Source organism: Ursus arctos, unplaced genomic scaffold (assembly GCF_023065955.2).
Source record: "Ursus arctos isolate Adak ecotype North America unplaced genomic scaffold, UrsArc2.0 scaffold_27, whole genome shotgun sequence".
In the NCBI taxonomy this organism is placed as follows: domain Eukaryota; kingdom Metazoa; phylum Chordata; class Mammalia; order Carnivora; family Ursidae; genus Ursus; species Ursus arctos.
The window spans coordinates 37,452,773-37,474,827 of NW_026622952.1; the positions used below are offsets into that span (position 1 = coordinate 37,452,773).

The 22,055-nt window shown below is 43.1% G+C and overlaps 1 protein-coding gene across 5 annotated transcripts in view; it reads right to left on the reverse strand.

The window, feature by feature from the left end:
* Positions 1–12,604: 12,604 nt before the first annotated feature.
* FAT1 (FAT atypical cadherin 1) overlaps positions 12,605–22,055 on the reverse strand; it is a 122,336-nt gene continuing 112,885 nt past the window's right edge. For 3 of the 5 annotated variants that reach the window (XM_026508651.4, XM_026508652.4, XM_026508653.4), the window contains exons 24-28: positions 21,894–22,004; positions 19,966–20,597; positions 19,164–19,301; positions 14,866–14,901; positions 12,605–14,010 (exon numbers count right to left, since the gene is read on the reverse strand). In XM_026508651.4, coding sequence (XP_026364436.2) covers positions 13,382–14,010; positions 14,866–14,901; positions 19,164–19,301; positions 19,966–20,597; positions 21,894–22,004 — 1,546 coding nt within the window. In that variant the 3' untranslated portion in view covers positions 12,605–13,381. Of the gene's footprint in view, positions 14,011–14,865; positions 14,902–18,647; positions 18,696–19,163; positions 19,302–19,965; positions 20,598–21,893; positions 22,005–22,055 lie in introns of those variants that run through there. The other 2 variants (XM_026508654.4, XM_057303497.1) reach the window with 2 other exon arrangements.

A 22,055-nucleotide genomic window follows, 5' to 3' on the forward strand; every position in this document is an offset into this window, starting at 1 on the left:
GTGGCACAGCGGTTAAGCGTCTGCCTTCGGCTCAGGGCGTGATCCCCGCATTATGGGATTGAGCCCCACATCAGGCTCCTCCGCTGGGAGCCTGCTTCTTCCTCTCCCACTCCCCCTGCTTGTGTTCCCTCTCTTGCTGGCTGTCTCTATCTCTGTCGAATAAATAAATAAGATCTTTAAAAAAAAAAAAAAGAGTAGGTTTAGTTTTGTAAGAAACCAACAAACTGCCTTCCAAAGTGGGTGTACCGTTTTGCATTCCCTCCCCCCAGTAATGAATCCACATCTTCGTCAGCATTTGGCATTGTCAGTGTTCCAGATGTGGACCGTTCTAGCAGGTGTGTAGTAGTATCTTATGTTGTTTTAATTTGCAGTTCCCTAGTGTTATATGATGTTGAAAGTCTTTTCATATGCTGCCTTGTCATCTGTGTATCCTCTTTGATGAGGTGTCTCTCTATTCTGGTCTTTCGCCCATTTTTTAAAACACATTATTTGTTTCCTCACAGTTTAAAGTATTCTTTGTGTATTTTAGACAACAGCCCTTTATCAGATGTGTCTTTTGCAAATATTTTTTTCCAGCCTGTGGCTTATCTTCTCATTCTCTTTGTGTAGTTGTTCACAGAGCAGAAGTTTCTAATTTTAATGAAGTATAGCTTATCAATCATTTCTTTCATGGATTATGTCTTTGGTGTTGTATCCAAACAGTCGTCTCCACACCAAGGTTGTTTAGGTGTTCTCCCATATTATCTTCTAGAAGTCAGAATATTGCATTTCACATTCAGGTCTGTGATCCATTTGAGTCCGTTTTGTTAAAGGCATACAGTCTGTGTATCTGCATGTGGATGTCCAGTTGTTCCAGCACCATTTGTTGAAAAGACTATCTTTGTTCCACTATATTGCCTTTGGTCCTTTTCAAAGATGAGTTGGCTGTATTTGTGGGTCTGTCTCTGGGATCTCTGTTCTATGCCATTGATGTACTTGTCTATTCTTTCACAAATACCACACTATCTTGGTTACTGTAGCTCTTTGGTAAGTCTTGAAGTCAGGTGGTGCCACTTCTCTGACTTTGTTCTTCTCCATTAATACTCCGTTGGTTATTCTGTTTTTTGCCTCTCTGTATAAATGTTGGAATCGATGTGTCCACAGACACAAAAGAACTTGCTGGGATTTTGATTCACATTACACTGCATCTATGGATAAAGGTGGGAGACTGACATCTTGACCATATTGAGTTTTCTAATGTATGAACACAGACTGTGTCTCCATTTTTTAAGTTCTCCTTGGATACCTCTCATCAGAATTTTTTAATTTTTCTCATATAGGTGTTGTGCATATTTTTTTAGATTTATACCTAAGTATGTCTTTTTTAGAGGTACTAATGGAAACGGTATTTTTTATTTCAAATTTTGCTTGTTCATTACTGGTATATAGGAAAGCAATTGACTTTTGTATGTTAATCTTGTATTCTGCAAACTTGCTATAACTGCTTATTAGTTCCAGGCATTTTTTTGTGTGTATTCTTTTGGTTTTCTACATAGACGATCATGTCATCTGCAAAAAAGACAGTTGTATGCCTTCCTTCCCAATCTGCATACCTCTTATTTCCTTTTCTTGTCTTACTGAATCAGCTGTAATTTCCAGTACGATGTTGAAAAGCAGTGTAAGAGTCACACCCTTGCACTGTTCCTGGTCATAGTGGGAAAGCCTCGGGCTTCTTACCATTAAGTATGACGTTAGCTGAACCGTTTTTGTAGATGTTCTTTATCAAGTAGAGGAAGTTCCCTCTATTCATAGTTTACTGGGACTTTTTATCACTAACAGATATTGGATTTTGTCAAATTCTTCTTCTGCATCTATTGATATGATTGATTTTTCTTTTTTAGCTTATTGATGTGACAGATTACATTAATTGATTTTCAGATGTTGAACCAGGCTTATATACCTGGGATTTATCCCACATATAAGCTGTAAATGACCCTCTAAGCACTCCTTTCAGCATATTCCATAAATTTTGATGTTTTCCTTTTCATTTAAAATTATTTTTAATTGCTCTTGAGATTCCTTCTTTGACTCATGTGTTATTTAGAAATGTACTGCTTAATCTCCAAGTATTTGGAGATTTTCCAGCTATTTTCCTGTTTTTAATGTCTGGTTTAATTTCAGTGTGGTCTGAGAGCAGATAATGTATGATTTCTGTTCTTTTAAATTTGTTAAGTTGTGTTTTATGACCCGGAATGTGGTCTAACTTGGTAAATACTCCGTGAACTTGAGAAGAATGTGTAAAGTGCTCTTGTCGGATGATGTGTCTGTAGACGTCAGGTATACCTAGTTGAGTAATTGTGCTCCTTACTGATTTTCTGTATGCTGGATCTGTCCATTTCTGATAGAAAAATGTTAAAGTCTCCAACTATGATAGTAGATTCATCTGTTTCTCTAGTTTTATCAGTTTATGCCTCATGTATTTTGAGACTCTTTTGTTAGGTGCTTACATGTTAAGGATTGTTATTTCTTCTGGACCGTTGAACCCTTTATCATTATGTAGTGCCCCTCCTTATCCCTAAAAACTCTGAAGTCAGCTCTAAAATTAATATAGCTACTCCTGTTTCCTTTTGATTAGTGTTAGCATGATAGATCTTTCCTCATCTCTTTAATTTTAATCTATATATGTCCTTACATTTAATGTGGGCTTTTTTTTTAATCCTCCCTGACAGTCTCTTTTAAGTGGTATATTTAGACCATATATGTTCAAGGTGATTATCGATACAGTTGCATTAATATCTACCGTATTCATTATAGTTTTTATTTTTTGCATTTGTCCTTTGTTCCTGCCTTTGTCATTTACTCTGTTTTCTGTCTTTTGTTTTAGTTGAAACTTTTATATGATTTCATTTTCTCCTTTCTTAGTTTATCATTTTTTTTATTTAAAAAAACTTTTTTTCGTGGTCGTCCTAGAGTTTGCAATGTACACTTATAACCAATCCTTGAGGCACCTGGGTGGCTTAGTCAGTTAAGTGTCTACCTTTGGCACAGGTCTTGATCTCAAGCTGATTTTTCATCTTGCTTATTAGATTTTTTTACTTGCAGTTAGAATGGAGTGGTGACTTCTAAGGTCCTTAAATGCCAGGAAAGAAGTATTTACAAAAATAGTTTATTACAGCCAAAGGCGGTTAATTCCAGAAACTCAGGGTTGGTAGAGCATTAAAATATATTAATATAAGTTACCATATGGATAGATCAAAAGAGATAAACCACATGATCATCTTAATACATGCTGAAATGGTATTTAAAAATTCCCTATCTGTTCCCAATTTTTAAAAGTTTCTATAATGTTAATAAGAACAGAGTGTGAATACTATAAAGAATATTTCAAAATAATGTCTATCTTAGACTTAAAAGAGAAATGCAAGAGTTCTTTAAATTGGGAAGAAAAGGGAAGGCCTAACAACACACCTGTCTAGCATTGTGCTGGGTGTTTCTGATAATGAAATGAGATTAAAAGAGAAAAATGTAAAAATCAATATTTGCAGATAGGAGCGTACGTACTTTCTTAAATTCCAGGAAAAATGAGAGCACATAATGAGAAGATCTGATATATAATAGCAATTGATGTAAAATTGCTAGAAACTGGCTTCAGCAGTGTGCAGGGCAATGTGTAGAATTTTTTTTAAAAAGCTCAAAACTTCACCAAGAATCATGAAAGAAAACACAAAGGGCAAGACACACCATGTTCCTGGATTGAAAGCTTGAAAATTAATTTCCCAAATACTTTTTGCCAGCCCAACAAAAATACCAATAGAGATAAAAAAATAATCATGAAGCTCCTTTAAAGAAAATGTAGCAAAAAGGATCTGGATAAATGAAGGGGAGAGGGTGTGAGTTGCTAATATTAAAATGTCCATTGAAAGTTACAATAACCGAAAGTGTGTGAACGTTGTATTGTATTGAAGATAATACAAGATGAAGGTTTGATGAAGTTAACGTTTCATGTCAGTGGGGGAGGGTTAGATTAATAAAAACAAAGATTCATTTAAAACGTAGGTGAACAAAATAAAATGTAGGTAAAAAAAATGAAGAAAATGTAGGTGAATACTTATGTAACCTTGGTGTGGAAGGAACTCTGACATGGAAAACATATGAGAGAAAATACTCGTAACCATAGAAAGAACAGCAGTAGCTACTGTTTGCTGCACACTTAGCACGGTCCAGCTCTAGCATAGTTTTCTCCATGCATTATCCCACACAATCTGCTAGTGGTCCTAAAAGGTTGGGCATTGCTAGGGGCATTTTGTGGGAGAGACCCGTGACTCTAGAAGTCATGTGGTACACCAAAGGCCCACAGCTAATAAGGGATAGAGGCAGGATTTACACTTTGGTCTCTTGGGCTCCAAAGCATCCACCCTTGTTACTGAGAGGTAGTGTTTCTCAGCCAGGATAGATTTGAGTGCACGAAAGTTAAAAGTTCTTCTGTTTAAAAAAAAAAAATGCCATAGGGTTGCCTGGGTGGCTCAGCATCTGCCTTCGGCTCAAGTCATGATCCCAGGGTCCTGGGATCTAGTCCCACATCCAACTCCTTGCTTAGTAGGGAGCCTGCTTCTCCCTCAGCCTGCCGCTTCCCTGCTGTACTCTATCTCTCTCTGACAAATAAATAAAATCTTTAAAAAATAAATAAATAAATACAATAAAATAAATGCCATAAATAAGTAAAAGCTAGATAGACCAGGGAAATGATTTGCAATTTATCATACAAAATATCAGTGACCTTAATTGCATAAAGGATTTTTTCAAATAAGAAAAACGATAGAAATATTTTTAAAGGATGTAATGTAAAAAAATATATGCAAACTCTGAGAAAAACAAAAATCAAATGTATGGGAAGTTACCATTCCAGCTATCACTTTTGAAAACATTAAGAGGAATGGTAGTTCCAAGTGTGATCAAAAAAATATTAAAATCTGAGAAAAAGCGCTACATATAAGTCTTAAAACTGCATGCCCATTTGACCCGGTAATTCCACTCAGAGAAAATAACTGAACACATATTCAAATGTGTACGGACACGTGGTTGTTCCTCACAGCGTTGTCTGTAACATTTAAAACCTAAACCTTTGATAAATCAATTTAATCAATAGATAAGTAGAGCAGCACAGATGGCTCGCTCTGTCCCGCATAATGGGCGGGGGGTGCATATGGAAAACCCCCCACTTTCTCTGACTGACGGTGAGGACAGGGAAGCTGGGAAACCATGAATAGGCAAAGAATGGGAAATCCCCGAAAGGAAAGAGCCAGAGGTGGGGGATCCCCAGACTCTGCCCCTGTCAGAGAGTGAGCGGTGTCCAAAACCACACACACAATTCTGGAGGACACTCAAAGCAGCCTTACAGACAAGGGCCAACTCACACTGGAGAGGCCAGTCTTCAACGATGCCCATGGATCCTTGGAATCAAGCCAGATTTTCCAAGGCTTCCCTAACCTGGCCTTTCCAGCCTTGACCTTCCTAACCATCCTTTCCCTCAGCCACGGGATCTGGTCTACCCTCCAGCCCGTGAACGTTCTCTCATTCCTCAAACATCCTATTACCTGTTTCCTGTTTCCCTCAGGCTCCTTCTGCATGGAACGGTCTTTCCACACCCTTCTCTGTAATCGCTGTGCTCTCCCCATGAGGTCAGGCCCCACATCTTGCTTATGCTTTCCTCCTCTGTGCTTCTGCACACCACTGTATGCACTTTATCCTAACACCACAAGCCATACGGTACCTGTTTTCTTGCTGCAGCCCCAGCACAAGGCTGTGAAGCGGGGGCTGCGGCTTGTTCTCGGTTGCCTTCCCAGGACTGAGCACAGTGTCTGGCCTACAGTAGACACCAACAATTATTTGTTGAATAAAATGAGAGAATAAATGATTCCATTACTGCCTGCTGGCTTTAAGGCGATGTAATTTCCATGAAATTATGTCTTTCATCATATTTGGAAACTTCTAATTTATCAGAAAAAAAAACATTGCTATTTGTCAGACTAATGGATTTTTAATGCATTTGTCACCCTCAAGTCATGAGACATGTTCTCTATATTTCTCCAGTTAATGACAAGAAAGAAGAAGGGTATTTTTTTCAAAGAATTTTTAGGTTCCATTATAATAGGTAAGTTAATATGGATTTTATTTGGTGGCCTGCTCTAAGAACGTTACAGTTAGGTACCCTAGAAGATGTAAAACAACACAATTTAAATTTTATTTAGAGAATATATATTTTCACTAAATGTACATGTATCCTAATTTCAAGAGCTAAATATACCATTAAAGAAATATTTTTTTACCATTACTTTATGTAATTCACCAAGTTTCATTTCATACTAAGACAAGTGAAATATTGCTTGCAGAAGAAAATAAACAGTTCAAGGAATATTAGGAATAGTTGACGTTTTCTTTGTGATGTGTGTAAAAAGACACAACAGGGGGCGCCTGGGTGGCACAGCGGTTAAGCGTCTGCCTTCGGCTCAGGGCGTGATCCCGGTGTTCTGGGATCGAGCCCCACATCAGGCTTCTCTGCTATGAGCCTGCTTCTTCCTCTCCCACTCCCCCTGCTTGTGTTCCCTCTCTCGCTGGCTGTCTCTCTGTCAAATAAGTAAATAAAATCTTAAAAATAAAAAAGACACAACAGAATAGTAATAACGCACCGCGGGGGGGGGGGTTGTAAAATGTACCCCATGATCTCGGCTGGAAATGAGTGGAGTAAAGGGAAAGGTAGGTGCTTGTATGAGAACAGACCAGCTGGAGCTGGAATTGGCCAGTGAGGGGCTGGTTTGGCCAGAAAGTCCTGAGACTTCCCTCCTGACTCGGGGCCCTCGTGTGGGGACCCCAAGGGTCGCTGTGGTCTGAGGCACCAGACTGTTTCTTGGGTCTTTGGGAGGCAAGTTGAGAAGGTAGAAAAATGCCAGTCAATTCATGATCAAGTTCCAAAGTGTGTATTATAGTAGTTCTGGTAGCAGAGATGAAGGGGAAAACTGCATACAACTAAAAATAACTAAGGAAACTTCCCTCCCAAATTATAGGAATATAGAAGGATTGAGATAGGCAGAAAAGTGGGTGTGGTACCATCTGAGAAAGGGGGATGCCGTTATCACATGTGCAGGGAAGGGAGTGGGGCGGGTGGGGAAGAACAGGGAGCTTCGTCTTCGGTGCAGAGGGTAGAGAGGGGTCTGTTCCAGAGGGAAAGGTGAGACGCTGCTGCGTTCACTTCTTTAAAATGTCCTTGCCACCCCTCGGAAAGATTAACGCATGCTCGAAATACCTTAAAGCACCGATTTCCCTGCCGTCCAAGGAGAAGGTGTGAGGGGCAGAGAGATTTGAATCCCGCCGGCCGTGCTCGGACACAGTGACGATAGAATGGGTGCAAACGAGCAAAATCCCCCACAGACCGGAGTCCTGAAGAATTTTCACATGTAAAGCAATCTAGAGCATCTCGTCCAGGGTCCAGGACGTGGGGGGCTTGGCTGTCGCTCCGTGTGGCCCTTGCTGCGAGCCGTGGGCTCCTCTCTGGCGGGCCGAGCGCCCCGCTTCCCGCGCTCCCTGGGGCTCGTTGCGGCCGTGTGATCTGGGGGCGCTCTGGCTCTCCGGGGCCTCTCCGCCGCCTGCATCAGGAGCCGGGCCTGCACTCCACGAGCGCTGTCGGGGCAAGTCCTGAGCACTTGCGAGAGATCCAGTAAGTCAGAACGCGAGTGACCCAGCAAGCACGACCGTGTCAATGAGGGTTTACCACCCGCACCAAAACCGCACAGAACTGAGGTGGCCGGGAGTGCGCATGCGCTGGGCGCTGGGCGCCGCTCAGGAACCGGAAACGGCGCTCTCCGCGTGCGAAGGCTTCCCCACGTGACAGGTGACGTCACGGCCACACAGCGCAGTTGTCACGTCCTTGTGTGGAGCGGTCGTGTTTGTTGGGACGTCTGTAACTGCAGAGGACGGACAAAGAACGCCTGGCCCCCAGTTACTGCCACTGCTGAGGTTCTACAGATAAACGGGACAGGGTCACATCGCGCTGCTTCAGGAGTCAACCGGGAGAAGACTGGAGTCCCTAGAAGTTTCTGGTTTTGGTTTACTCTCTTATCTCCAAACACGTGACAGTTATTTCAGCATCGACAGATTCCAGAGTGTTTTAGGAGTTGGGAGGAAGAGCGTTCACCTGCACGGTTTAGTTTTTATTCAGTATATTGTTGCGTAGCACACAACCCGCGACCGCACTGAAATTTTTTCCTCAAAGGTCACACGACTGCTCATAAGCAAGTTTTGTTCATTTTTATATGTGCAGGGTATAGCAAAGGGTAGACTAGACCAATGTTTGTTAATGCAACCCAGAAAGTACTTTGGACTGAGAGGATGAATGAATGAATGAATGAATGAAAGAAAAAGGAAGAAAAAAAAAGGGGGAGGGGAAAGAAAGAAAAGAAAAGGAAGGAGGGGAGGGAGGGAGGGAGGGAGCAGAGACAAGGGCAGAGTGTGAGGAGGGGCCCCTGAGCCTCAGGAGCACTACTGTTTGAATCCCACGTGAATGGAGAGTATACTTTTATTCTGTTAAATAAAACAGGTGGAAAAATAAGACACAAGGCAGTAAGCTGTAAACTTAACCCTGAACACTCATTCCTAAGAGTGAGGACTTCGTCTTGTTCATCCTTCACCGAATGGCAAACATGGTGCTTCTGGCCTTCACTGACTAGATCAGATACTCAGCAACAACTTTTGGATAAACGAACAGCAGAAGTGGCATCTTCAGACTTCATTTGTACCCACATCATCCGGTCTCCAATGTGGAATGCACTGACTTAGTAGAAAACAACCAGGATGCAAAGGGTCAAAAATCTCTTGAATTAGAGGCAATTAATCAAATGATCTAAACTAGGTTAGGAAGCTTCTTTGAATTACAACATGCTCTATAAAGGCACTAAGAAAATGAAACTTCAGGGATGCCTGCGTGGCTCAGTCAGTTAAGCATCTTGATTTCGGCTCAAGTCATGAGCTCAGGGTTGTGAGGCTCTGCGCTGGGCGTGGAACCTGCTTAGGATTCTTTCTCCTCTTCTTCCTCTGCCCCTCCCCTCTAAAAATATGAAACTTTCATATGATGCATTTTAAAAATAGACTGTTAAAATGCCTATTTGAAGACTGGGATGGCAGCGAGGGAGGAAACAATATAATAGCAGTTAAAGCATTTGGTGAACATCTACTTTGTATCAGAATGGCTGGTGTGAGGACCTTTGCTGTCTGCAGTTTTGGTATGTTCCAGAGACACTTCAGAAAGGTCAGGGGGAGGAAGCTTTGAGACCAGAGTCAGGGCTTTGGATTTCAGTCCCTAGACTGACCTGTGGAGTGGCCTTCAGAAAATTATCTTGTGCCTGGGTTTCCTGATCTGGAAAGTGAGAATAATAAGGAGGGTCACCGGATGGATTCAAAGAGTTACTAATTGCAGAATGTTTGGAATGTAGTAAGCTCTCCTAAGAACCATTACTTAGAGTGTTGGTTTGATTCCACGGAGCTCCTGTAGGGTGTTTACTGGTCGCTCGTTTTCAGCAGAGGAACCTAAACAGAAGTAGTTAGTTTAACATCGCACAGCTAATGAGTGATAGGGCGCAACTTTGAACTGAGATCTGTGGCTCTAAGGCCAGCAGTCTCCACCTGCCACCGAGGAGGTCGCGAGTGTGCCCTGAGCACCCATGGTTTTAAAAAGGCGCCCTCCTGCCAGCAGAGTTACACGGAACCCGAAGGTTGCCGAGCTACCCAAGCAGGGGTGGGGACTAGAGTCTGGTCCTGTCCTGGAATGCACCCTCCCCCCCCCTCGGGAAGAGGGCATCTGCAGTGGGGCAGCAGGTGTTGGGGAGAACGGTGGGCTCTGGCCTCAGACCTCCAAGGTGGAATGGGGCTTTACCACTTACTTGCCTGCTTCGTAACAGACAACTGTCTGTCTCTCTTACATAAAATGCAAATGATGATACGAGATACTCTCCCCACGTGATGGTCATAAGGATTGTGTAGCCACAGCTCAGAGTAGAGCTGGGTGCAGACAGCAGTGTTTGCTGCTGTTAATCCAGTAGAGAACAAACCGAGCTCTGTCATTCACTGTGAGGATATCCCCAGAACCCCAGTGTGACTCAAAACTATGGCACAGAAATTCAAGATCAGACCACAGTTTTCAATGACTGGAGTGTATTTTTAAATTTTGTGACACTCCCCCTTAGAAGTAAAAACTCAGCATTTGAGATTATTGAAAACAGTCTCAATCCAGTAAGAGCTTTTTAGTTGGAGAACCTTTGTGCATTTTACACATTCAGTTTAAAGAAATTTGTTTTTAGTAAGGTCTATAAATAAAATTTTATTTTGTTCCACCCTATCTTAAAGCATCTATTTAAAGTATACTTACCTTTGAAAGAAGAGAAAAAGATGCATTTAAGGTAGTTATTTAAAAACACAAATCACAAGAGCATCATCGAAAAATGTTTGCAGCCTTATCTGTAGGGGCTAATATTCCATATTTGGCAAGGAGATGGGGCTGTGCTGCTAAGTCCCTGACAGGATAGATGATGGTTTGTTCCTCTTCCTATATTCTTCCCTTATCCTAAAACTGTTAGGTGGTGTCTACAAACATGACAATGAATTGAAACAATCATCATTAGACATTATGAGAATTTCTTTTTATCCCTTCAGACAACTGGATAACAGCTCTGGTTTAGAATCACTGAGCTCCTATTTGTCATCTCTCCTACAGAGACCCGCATTCATAGCTCTTTGTTAAGATCTATTGGGTCCAGTGACATTTGCATTCAAATGTTACACGTTTTCTCTGTCTCGCATTGAAAACCTAGCCTCTTCCAGGGCCACAGTTTCCAACCCTACGGGGGACAAGTGCATTCATTCCCTAAGTGTTGACACAAGCAGAAGTTTTCTTGGGGGGGGGGGGGATACTTGTCATTCTTCTCAAGTGGCTCATTCTGTTTGCCGTAGAGGCAGTAAACTGCTGGCGAGATGAAATTCTGGCAAACCACTTGCTCTCAGCTGGCGCAGTAACTGAAACTGAAGCTGATGCTTCTGACGCAGAGCGATCGGAAAGTGCACGGAACACCAGTCCGCACCAGAGAAAGAGCAGCCCACGCTGCCCTGCCGAGTTACCGAGCGGATTCGGCGGGCTGGGAGAAGGCGGAGGTTGCAAGCAGAGGGGAACCCAGAACTGGAGGAAGACTGGGGGTGGTAGATGGGTGTCGGGGCAGGTTTCCAGCTCTGACAGATTACAGACCTAATGGCTACACTTCTCTGAAGTCACTGAAAACTGAATAGCAATTCAAGGTAATTTTATGAAAATGATCCAGTTCTTGACTTTTTCACAGAAACCAACTCACAGAAGAGAAGAGAGAGCAGGATTTCCCAGAGTTCTACCAAAGCTTGCTCGCATGGAGATGCTGACCGTGCAGCCCTCAGGGCAGTGGGGGGAGCCTGGGCATCACCCCATGCAGCCGACACCCCTGGTTTACAGCAGCCTCCCCCTTCACACCACTGTGCCGTGAAAATGGGATACGCTTCTGCATATGCTGTGACGGAGCAGACAAGGTAGGGAGTTTCTGTCTTTTTGTGAATAACGTATGGTAGGGGACCAAAAAATATGTTTTGGATAAATTAATGAAATAGTCACAGATTTTAAAAAGTAAAAGAAAAACTTAAGCAACTGTTTCAGAAAATGAGAAAGGAGGAAACAGAAACACACTATATACTTCGCGCAGCAATGAATGTTTATACCACCAACACAATGAGACCGTGTATGTGGATTAATCCAAAAGTTAGGGTGTAACTACATGGAGGTGGGTTAGGTTACGTGGCCTTCCCTCGAACATCACACAGTAATACACGATTCCTAAAAAAAAAAAAAAAAAAAAAAAATTAGTGACCCTAGAAACAACAGACAGACCTAAGAATATGAACAGTAAAGAGAAAACAGCTTAGAGTTGTAAGTGGGCGTAGCAGAGGGTATGAGCGTGCTGCTTTTTCGTCAGCACGGCTAGCTCTGGTGTTCAGACTGTGTATCTGGTCTCATCTGCTGAAACAAGGCATTTACTTCCTTTATTTAAAGGAAAAAGTTACTTTCTGAAGTTCTGAGAATGCCTGATTCTTTGTTCTGCCTCTCAGCCTGGCTGACACATAGATAAATATTTGTTGGATGGATGGATTTCACACCAAATCACATACAATCAGGAGGTGTTCTTTGATTACAGACGACAAAATGCTTTGTACTTTTGACTTTGGTAGAAGTCATAGGTGAAGATCATAGAAGCCTTTAAATGATACCTAATAAATCGTGAAAAAATCTATGGAGGGAAATGTTCTTGAAGTTTTAGTTGGAAAACACGTAAAAGGGCAGTTTTATATTTACACCTGTAGTTCTGAGCAGGATCAAGTAGCCACGTACTGCCACCTAGTGGCCCCATCTGTAAGTGCCGCCTGGTTTGGCACCTGGACCCTTCACATTTAAGGCCACAGAAAACTAATGTCTCTACATCCATCCAGCGTTCTTTGTCAGCAGCTTAACTGAATCCTGAACAAGAGTCTTAAATACAGAGGAAAAACAAGCAGTAAAGCTAAAGTATTTTATTAATAATTTATTGTCAGTAAGAAAGACTGGCTAATGGTAGTTTTCAGTAAAAACCTTTACAAGACCATTGCATCACAAATATACAGACACTATAAAAACTGTGTCATGATGGTTTTGGTTCTAAACAGGTGTGCAGAAGGTCCCCATTACACTTTCCAGTAATGAAAAATGTTTATAATTCTAGTAAGCCATTTAAGACATGTCCATGTAGAAGGTCTTTCCTCCTCCTATGTACAGCTAGAAATGAAGGACTATAGTGAAATGTCATACTTCAATGGAAGACGACATATATGAAACCCTGGTTATATTAAAAAATCAGGGTGCTAGGTAATGACGCTAACACCACCAAAAACAAATGCACCAAATCTTGAAAATTTAGTTACAGCTATGAAAAATCAAATCTGTACATAAAATTTACAAAAGAAAAAAAGACTGGAAACTTAAATCTATATAAATACATGAATCATGCTAGCAAGATGATAGGACTGATTTTTCATTTCAACAGACAAATGTAAATGCAAAAAAAGATGTTCGGAAATGGCACGGCCAAAGGAAATCTCCTCCCGTTACAGTAGGTTCGGACACCAGAAATGGCTAACTTGTCAAGAGGTGCGTGATTCAGTGCAGCCATGCCCATTTTAGCTCACCCCCCCCCCCCCAAAAAAGAAAAAAAGGCGCTTTAGCACTGCTGCAGAGAACGATGGGGAAGATCACTTATATAATAATCTCCAGGTTCATTGAAGTCCAGGCACTTTGGGGCGAGTCTGAGCGTCAGACCTGCGTGTGCTGCTGCACATCCAGGGGAGGGACCGTCACCTCGTCGAAGTGACCGTCCTCTCCGCTCTCATAGTCACTCATCATGACCTCGGACTCCACTTCACAGCACGCCGACACGTCAGAGCAGGAAGCCGTGGAGGCGTACACGGACATGGGCATGTTTTCTACAGAAGGGGCTTCAAAGTTTCTGGAATACCCTGGAGGGTAGGGGGCATAGGGTTCTCTACACGTACTGTTCTCACCAGGGCCTGCTTTTTGAGGTTCAGACACATCAACGGGATAGAAATTGGGCAGATACTGATTCAAGTGGAACCTCTTCCGGTTTCTCGACGAAGAACCCAGACTGCCTGCAGCGGGCATGTCTCTAGGAGGGTGTATGGACTCAAACTGATCGCTGAATTCCGGAGGTAAGGGTGGCAGTTCGTCAGGCACAGGGAAGTCCTCTGGTGGAGGTGGAAAGTCACTCTCAAGGTCGTAGCCTCCTGGGTAATAGTCCGTATCGATGGCATCTGGATCTGCCGAGTACAGAGGGGTCTGCTCGTCAATGACCTCGTAATTGGGGAATTCTTGTATATCTGGCAGAGGAACACTTGGCATCCAATCCGACGTGTCCCAGTGGTACCCTGGGTAGGAAAGAGAACAGATTTCAGTGTCTCTTCTCCCCAGCGTCTGTGCCATCGGACAAAGAGCTCAGCGTAACGCACAGAAGCGCAAAGGCCTCACACGGTTTCCTCCCTGCGGAAACCCCTGCTCAGTGCTTTGAGGGCCTCCCCCCGCCCGCGTTCTGACAACCTCTTTGGACTAGGCTCTGGTTCCAAATGCGTACCTACGGTTTCACGTAAGTACCTAACAAACACTCAAGGAGACGAAACACGTATGAACAGAAGCAGGGTGCTCGCAGCTCCGGGACATGCACTCTCTTACAAGCGATCCCACCAGCCCTCAGCTGCCTCCTGGAAGTCAGCAAGCATTTCAGGCTCAGGACACAAGTTTGGGCCTTTAAAAAACACTTAACGCAACTGTTTAACATAATAAAAGTAATGTTTAACATGCTAAAATTAAAAAAAATTCCTTTATAATCACACTCTTTCTACTAAAAACTACGAATTACATTAACACAGGTATGGAACAAAGCATGCCTCCACATCCAGCAAAATGCAACCAAACACTGAGAAACAGCACAAGTTTTGACTGATCACAACAGTTTGTTACGTTTACAAGGACAAAGGATCATTTTAGACTGTATATTTTTAAAAACCTCCCGATGCGGGGACGGTCCCTCCCCCTCCCCGCCCGCCCAGGATTACTGAATGCCGACACACAGGCGAGGCGACGTGTTTAGAATGCAGCACACACAGTCCGGACTTAGCTACTGCGGCATCCACGCAGCAAACCAGTGAAGCAGGTCAGCCTTGAGGTCAAATCTTTACCAGTTTTGTTTAGTGAATATCAATGAACAACTGGCATGCATAAGTCACCTCTTGATTTGCTGAGGTCAGGAGCAGCCAAAGACTCTTTTGGTGGCAGAGTAGAGAGAAAAGAAAAGATTTATAATTAAAACAGAAAGACGGCTGAAAAGGCAATCAAGACCAGTACCTAATACAATACAAACTGTGTATCAAGGCCCAGTCAGCCATGGACCATGCCGCTAAGCCATGATCTACGGAAGTCCCAAATGGCTGAGAAATGCACGTAGTGCAAATGAAATGGGACAGGGGAGGAGAGGAAAAGACTGGGATGATGAACTTTGCCAGGAAACTCAAACAAGAGTTTACTTTCTTTTCGCCTTTTTTGGCAATCTGAACCTGAAAGCACACAGTCTGGTTAGGAATAATTAAGGTCTATAGGCTCCCATAACATGTAAATTATAAGGAAATTAAATGACACTTTCATGATACCAAGCAATATGATGACACAATCCAAATACATCTAAAGCTGCGTAAGACGCCCACTTTACAGCACAGTACAGCCCTCAGATGTACGTCACAGTCAGACAAATTCGCCGATGTAGGGACTTGTGACTTGCTAGAAGAAACGCTCTCCAAACCTTGCCCGTTCTATGACCTGATATTCCCATTGTTCCCTTCTCCTGGGAGAGCGCGTCGCCTGCACTTACTCCTGTCCCCACCCCAGATCTGCAAGGCCACTCGCTCCTTCACAACTCCCACTGCATACGCAGAACTCCAGCACCAAGGCCGCGAAAGGAGGTGTCAGGGCCACGCTACCCTCCGCAGGCTGCTTACCTGTCTAAGCCTCAGGTTCTTATCTTTGAAAGGGGAGTGGAAATCCCTTTATTAAAAGGAGGATTCAGATAATGTAGGTCGAGTCTGAGCTCTTAGCTATCGTCATGATTCTTATTCTTGGAAAGTAGTAATCATGGTAGAAATAGGGTCACTTCAGTGCTTTTCTGAATGAAACCAATGCTTTCCATGCATTCTACAATGTTCCTGAAAACCCATGTAATAAAGAAATTTGGAACAAAGATCTGATTGATGGTTCTCTTCCAGGAATTTAAAGCTAAAAGTGAAATGAATGGTTCTAAAAAAAAAAAATGAATAAGCCAGTATCTAGTCAGTGTACCTACAGAATTGTTTTTACAGTCCACTAAACATGTGGTGACTTCTCTGCAAGTGAGCATTCAACTCGAAATACAGTTTCTATTATTTTTCAATGAAGAAGATCCCATGAAAGCATTGTTTTAAGCTCTGCTTTGTTCTTAGAAAGGTACAGCCCTCGGCCTGGCCCCAAACCATCCTTCTCCACTCAATCCTGAAAACAGACCTGTCCTGCCAACACGATCCCCTACGCCGACTGCACTCCTGACGGGGTATAGAAAGGTAAATTCTAAACCCTCCTGGCGACGGGATTTAGTTTAAAAGCTACTAGGCTGTGCAATTTACATGTGATTACTCAAACTTCAGTGCATTAGTAAAGGCTGATTTAATTTAAAGTAACTTCAGGTGCTGATCAATGTCCTTTCATAGAATTTTGAACAGAGAGATAAAGCTTCATATTAATTTTCACTAAACCATATAATGAAAATAATTACTTTCTGCCATGTTCTATCATTATCCTTGATCACAGGTAATTACAAAAGCTGTGTGTCAGTGTTACTCCTATGAAGAGGACTTTAAAAAAACGTTTGGCTAGAATGACTTCTAACCTTCTGAATACTGTGCCACGTAAAGCCAAGTGGTCAAGATTCTGTAGGTCACTTCTGGCATCTATACAAAGTCACTGAGTCGCAAAAAGTTACAAAGACACAACATACATAGAGTATTTCTGCAGTGTATCTGGACTATGAATATACGTACACACCCGCACAAAAGTACTCAACCCCTCAAAACCACGAACTTTTTAAATAACACTACAACAGGCAAAAGCACACCGTTCTAGAGGCAGTCACATGAACACAAACACAGCACACGCATTGTGACTATACCTTCTTCTTTCACCGTGTCAACGACAGCGTTGACAAGGTGTATTACAGTCACTATGGAAGCTTGTAAAAAGGTACAAAAGGAGTAAATTAGGAAAATCTTCGGTTAGAAAACAGTGCGTTAAATAGATTTCTTCATGTTATATAATTTCTACTTCCTAATTTAAAAATGTGAAAACACCTTAACACATAATTATGCATGACCCCTATGCTCTTGCTATTATATATCTTAGACATTTTTCTAATCAAACTATATATGTTATTAATCAAAGGGATAAAGTAATACTGTAATTTAAGACATTTTAGCTCTAAGTTTTCTCACTTATGGATCTAGTCGTGATAAAACAATCCTTATTTTAACATCTCATGGGCAAAACACTTCTGGGTTTAATGAATTTGTACATTCCAAGAAAAATTTAGCGTTACATAATATAAAATATGTAATATAAATACAAAACTGGCTTTAATCCCGTGTATTCCCAACTCCAAATTTCTTATCTTTTTTGCAGACGGGCTAACAGCTGGGGACCTAACATACCAGCAGAGAAATGCAGACTGTCTGCCTGGCTGTTTCCCAGGTAAATTCCCTTTTATTTGTAGATCAGATTGTTTTAAAGCATTGCTGCCAAGACAAACGTGTGCGTGTGGTAAGCTGAACAATGGCCCTCCAAGATGTCCACATCTAATCCTGGGAGACGGTGAATATGTTACCATCCCTGGCAAAGGAACTGACCTGGCTGATGTGATTAAAGATCTGGAGATGGGGAGATTTTCCTAAATGGTCTGTAGGAGCCCAGTGTATTCACAAAGGTCCTTAAAAGGGCAGAATCTCTCCTAGCTGTGGGTGGAGGGAGTGAGGACTGCAGAGAGATGGCCAAGGAGAGGCAATGCTGTCTTTGCAAGAAGACGGCTTCCAGAAACTGGGAAAGGTCAGGGGGCAAAAACACAGTAGCCCTGCCAACACCTCCATGCGACCCCACTGACCTGTGGAGGGATTTCTAAACTACAGAACTATAAGATGATAAATGTACCTTGTTTTAAGCCACCACATTTGTGGTCATCGGTTATGAAAATCTCAGAAAACTAAAAATATAAGTCCAGATTCTTAATTCAGCCTTCATGGTTGATAAAAATTAAAATACAAACAAAACAACTCTTGGATCTGTTTTCTTTCTCACACTGTATTTTCCAGCAATTAACTTTCATAATTAATGGACCACAACTAAGAAGGATGTTTTGAGGAAAGGTATTAGGAAAACACTGACAAGACTCTGAAATGTATTTATGAAGAGCATTTTAGGAACCAAAATATAAATTACATAAACTTGGGCAACACGGTTTTTAAACATAATGGAAGAAAGATGATTTCTATTCTATTGGTTTAATAAGTAAAGCTATGCTCATAGACTCTGTCACTAAGTAATAAACACAGGTCTTCTCTGATCTGACACATAACCTGCTTGACATCAGCAATGAATGGAGTAAACTCATGGCCATCTTTAGTTCGGAAAAAGACTGTAATATATTACGAACTACATTATTCTGGGTTTATAAATAAATTATAAGGGGTTATTTCTTTCCACCAAATATTTGAAATGGTTAAACAAACACATTACATTTTTATACAAAAAAAAAAAATTGTCAAGCTTAGTAATTCTGCAAAAATTTCCACTATTTTGTTACTGAATATTGCCTATTTTCTCTACTGGTATGTGTTAACATGGCAAAGGCTGGTTATTAACACAGTTTATCAACATAACTGGCATCAAAGATCCCACTGTCAAACTTTCTTCATTAGAAATATAATCGAACTTACTAGCAATCTCTTAAACTGTGCTCTCAGTCAGTACGCTCTGATCCAAATGGGAGCTGGGGCCGCAGGGGAGTTGGGGGAAGAGACAAATAAAACCTTGTAACAGCGAAGGAGCTACCGGAGCTGAACATCTCCGACTACCGCATCGCCTCCCGGGGGCAGGGGGGTGGGGGGTTAGGGAGCTGTGCTCAGGAAAGCTGCTGCAAGCTTTTCTTTTTCTTTCTTACTCCACAAAACCTCTAGAATATTTACTGTTGTGGAAAAAAAAAATCAGAAAAGATCTTCCAGTTTTCTTCCCTATTTCTGACACGCTGCAGCAGTTCAAGTACCAACCCCATTCGGGACGTCTGAAATGTGTTCATGCAGGTTGTACAAGGGGCTGTGTCCCGACGGTCCTGAGTGGGACGCGAACACAGTCGGAGGTTCCACAAGGGCACCGGGCACACCCGCGACATTCCACACACCACGCCCCGCCAACAGCATGGCAAGCCAGCCAGCACGGCGTTTCAAAACTCTTCACTCACCATTGTCATCGCACGACTCGGACTGGAAGGAGCTGAGGGACTGCACCTCCGACAGGCTTTCCCGGGCGCTGTATGGATGTGAAGGCTTTTCCTCCAGGGGTTTCTTGGAGAGACAGGGATCGAGATCCACTACTTTAGCTGAAAGGAAGAGATGACGGCGGTCAGCCCCGTGAGGGCAAGGGCTCTGGCTGGTTCGCCGCTGTGCCCTCACACAAAGCAAGCAGCAAACCCTGCCTGAGCCTCACTGACTACGGGAACCCCTGAGAGAAAAAGGGAGAAGCCCAAAAACCTACAAACCTGCAAGTATTCTTGCAGATTCACAGAACAGAAAAATTCTCAATAAACCTGCTTGTGGAGCTCATTAGAACAGTATAGGGAACTAAACTTCCTCTTAAAAAGGTGCCTATAGCCATTTTTAAAGCATCAGAAGATAGGTCAGGCTGCTACCGTAAATACTACCATTTCTGACTGTATTTTAAACAAATCCTATCCTGCAAATGCCCTTGTCGTAGAAAGCCCCCAAATCCTAATCGAGAGCCCATATCCATTCTAAAAATGAAATTCTCTCTCCTGACAATTAGCATGAACAGGACTAGATTCAGGTCCTTGGTTCACGGAACAACACAGCACGGTGCTAAGGCAAGGACTACACGTCATCCCCAAGGGTCCTCGCAGTGCGAGCCTACTTGGCACTGCGAGAGGCTCCGCAACGTGACGGGACCCACCAGCAGCTCTGGCAGACTTTACAAGGTCACCGTTCAGCTCAGAGACATTTTTCGCAGAGACAAAGGGCCACTCTTACTATCGTAGTCGAAGTCCCAGCTGGGCTTCTGTATGGAGTCGCTGTCCGAAGGGGAGTTTGAAGGCGGCGGGGGAGGCAGGTTCGGGGCCACACTGCAGACGGCCACGGCTTTCCGGTGTCCGTGCACAGACTCGGGGTTAAAGGTGCTGAACTCTGGATGCTCCGGGATGGCAGACCCTTCGAAGGAATTGCGGTCCAGGTTGTTCCTGGAGTCGCTTGGAATGCTTGGAGTGTAGGAGATAGGACGGACGGGCACCTGGGGTGGTACGTCTGAGTAAATGTTCTTATTGAGCTTTGCATCGAAATACGGTCTTTGCAGGAAAGCGGCGGTGGGTCCCAAGTGCTTGTCTTCAGGTTCAGCCTGGTGTTTCTTCTTCCGACTGATCATCTTGCGGCAGAGGACAAACACCATCACCAGTAAAAATATCCCCATTATGAAGACGAGAATGCCTACGCCCTCGGCCAGTCCGATGTTCCACGGAGTGGACACGTACTGATTGGGCGTGGCGTCCTCACAGTGTCTGCCCCTGTAGTCACGGCTGCAGTTGCAGTGATAGGAGCCATGCGTGTTCTCACACAGCGCCCCGTTCCGGCAGGGGCTGGCGGCACACTCGTCAACGTCACTCTGACACCTGCCAAGAATGAGGACAGACACTTGCCATGCACGTCAGACTAGGCCAGGCCTGTAGCTCCCGGAGACCCGGGACCGAACCCAAACAACACAGAGTACGTACCACCAAAAACACACTACCAACAACAGTTAATTATAACAAACAACCTCTCGTTGTAATTAAATCACATGAGTCTATACTGGGTACATGGGGGAGATAAGCGTTACTTCACACTGTATTTAACTGTCATTTTTCTAAGATGTCACAGGTGACTAAACCACTCACGGGCTAAGCAGTCTGTGTCTGATTCCCTTTGTTCAGAATGTGCATTTTGATAAATGGGATGTTGGAAACTGTTCTAACAGGCTACCTTAAATTTCTAAGAAAGTCTTCCTGTTTGAAAGAGGACAGTTGCATAAAACATATCAAAGGTTAGAAAACTGTTTTCCATTTTAAAGCGTTTTCTGCTGAAAACCTCCCACAGCCCCTCACCTGACGGAACATTCCAGGAGGCTCCATCCCCTCTGCCTTTCCAAACGGGTGCCCTGTGCAGATGTGCCCCACACCTCTCAAACCCTCCCTCCTTTAATAAAATGTATCTCAAATGTCATTCAACATTTTGAGACATCTTTGTCAAATATATTAAGTATTAATTGACTGGAATCAGGAAAGCCAACTAAGACCATGTGCCTGACAGCAGAATTCAAGACTCTAACCACCGCCCAAGCAAAAGCACAGGCAGGTACCTACACGCAGCTCACGCTCAGAGCCTTCACCCAAGGCCGATCGTGAACACCTGGGTGAGGCAGACGGCACTGAGAAATAACATGCAAGGAGTCACTCTGAAAACTGAACTAGTGAACAGGGATCTGGAAACTAAAAAACCCACCTCTTTCAGGGTCTACCACAAGCACCTCTGTGCCTCATTTGCGCCCCCCCCCCCAAAAACAGCCACTAAATGCTAGATAAATGTTAGGTACGGCATATTCTGAAGAGAGGTCACTGTCCTCCCACTCAAAAGGCAGGTAACAACTCCATGTGTATCTGCCTTAATAAAATCATCATTCCACAAACATGTCCTGCCTGCAAGAACCCTGTTTATAAATATCTCTGAAGTACAGAGGTATTTTCAAGCACTACATTGTATTTACCTGCCCAGTATTTTAAAGAATGCAAGAATAAACTCTACAAAGACCTAAGGGTGGGGAACATGAAATTCTAAAGCAATGTCGCCAAAATGAATGAAGTTCTGTTGCATCTGCGAATTGATGTGACAAGACAGAGGTGCAAATACAAATGTCGGAAGAAGCCAGTTACCTTTCTCCCCTAAAACCCGAATCGCACTGACACACAGCACCATCCAAACTGTCGAAACACGTTCCACCATTTTTACAGGGCTCATCTTTGCAGTAGGGGCTAAGCTGGCACCTGGAGGAAGAGGGGGAAGGAGGCATCAACATCACACTTATACCGCAAAGG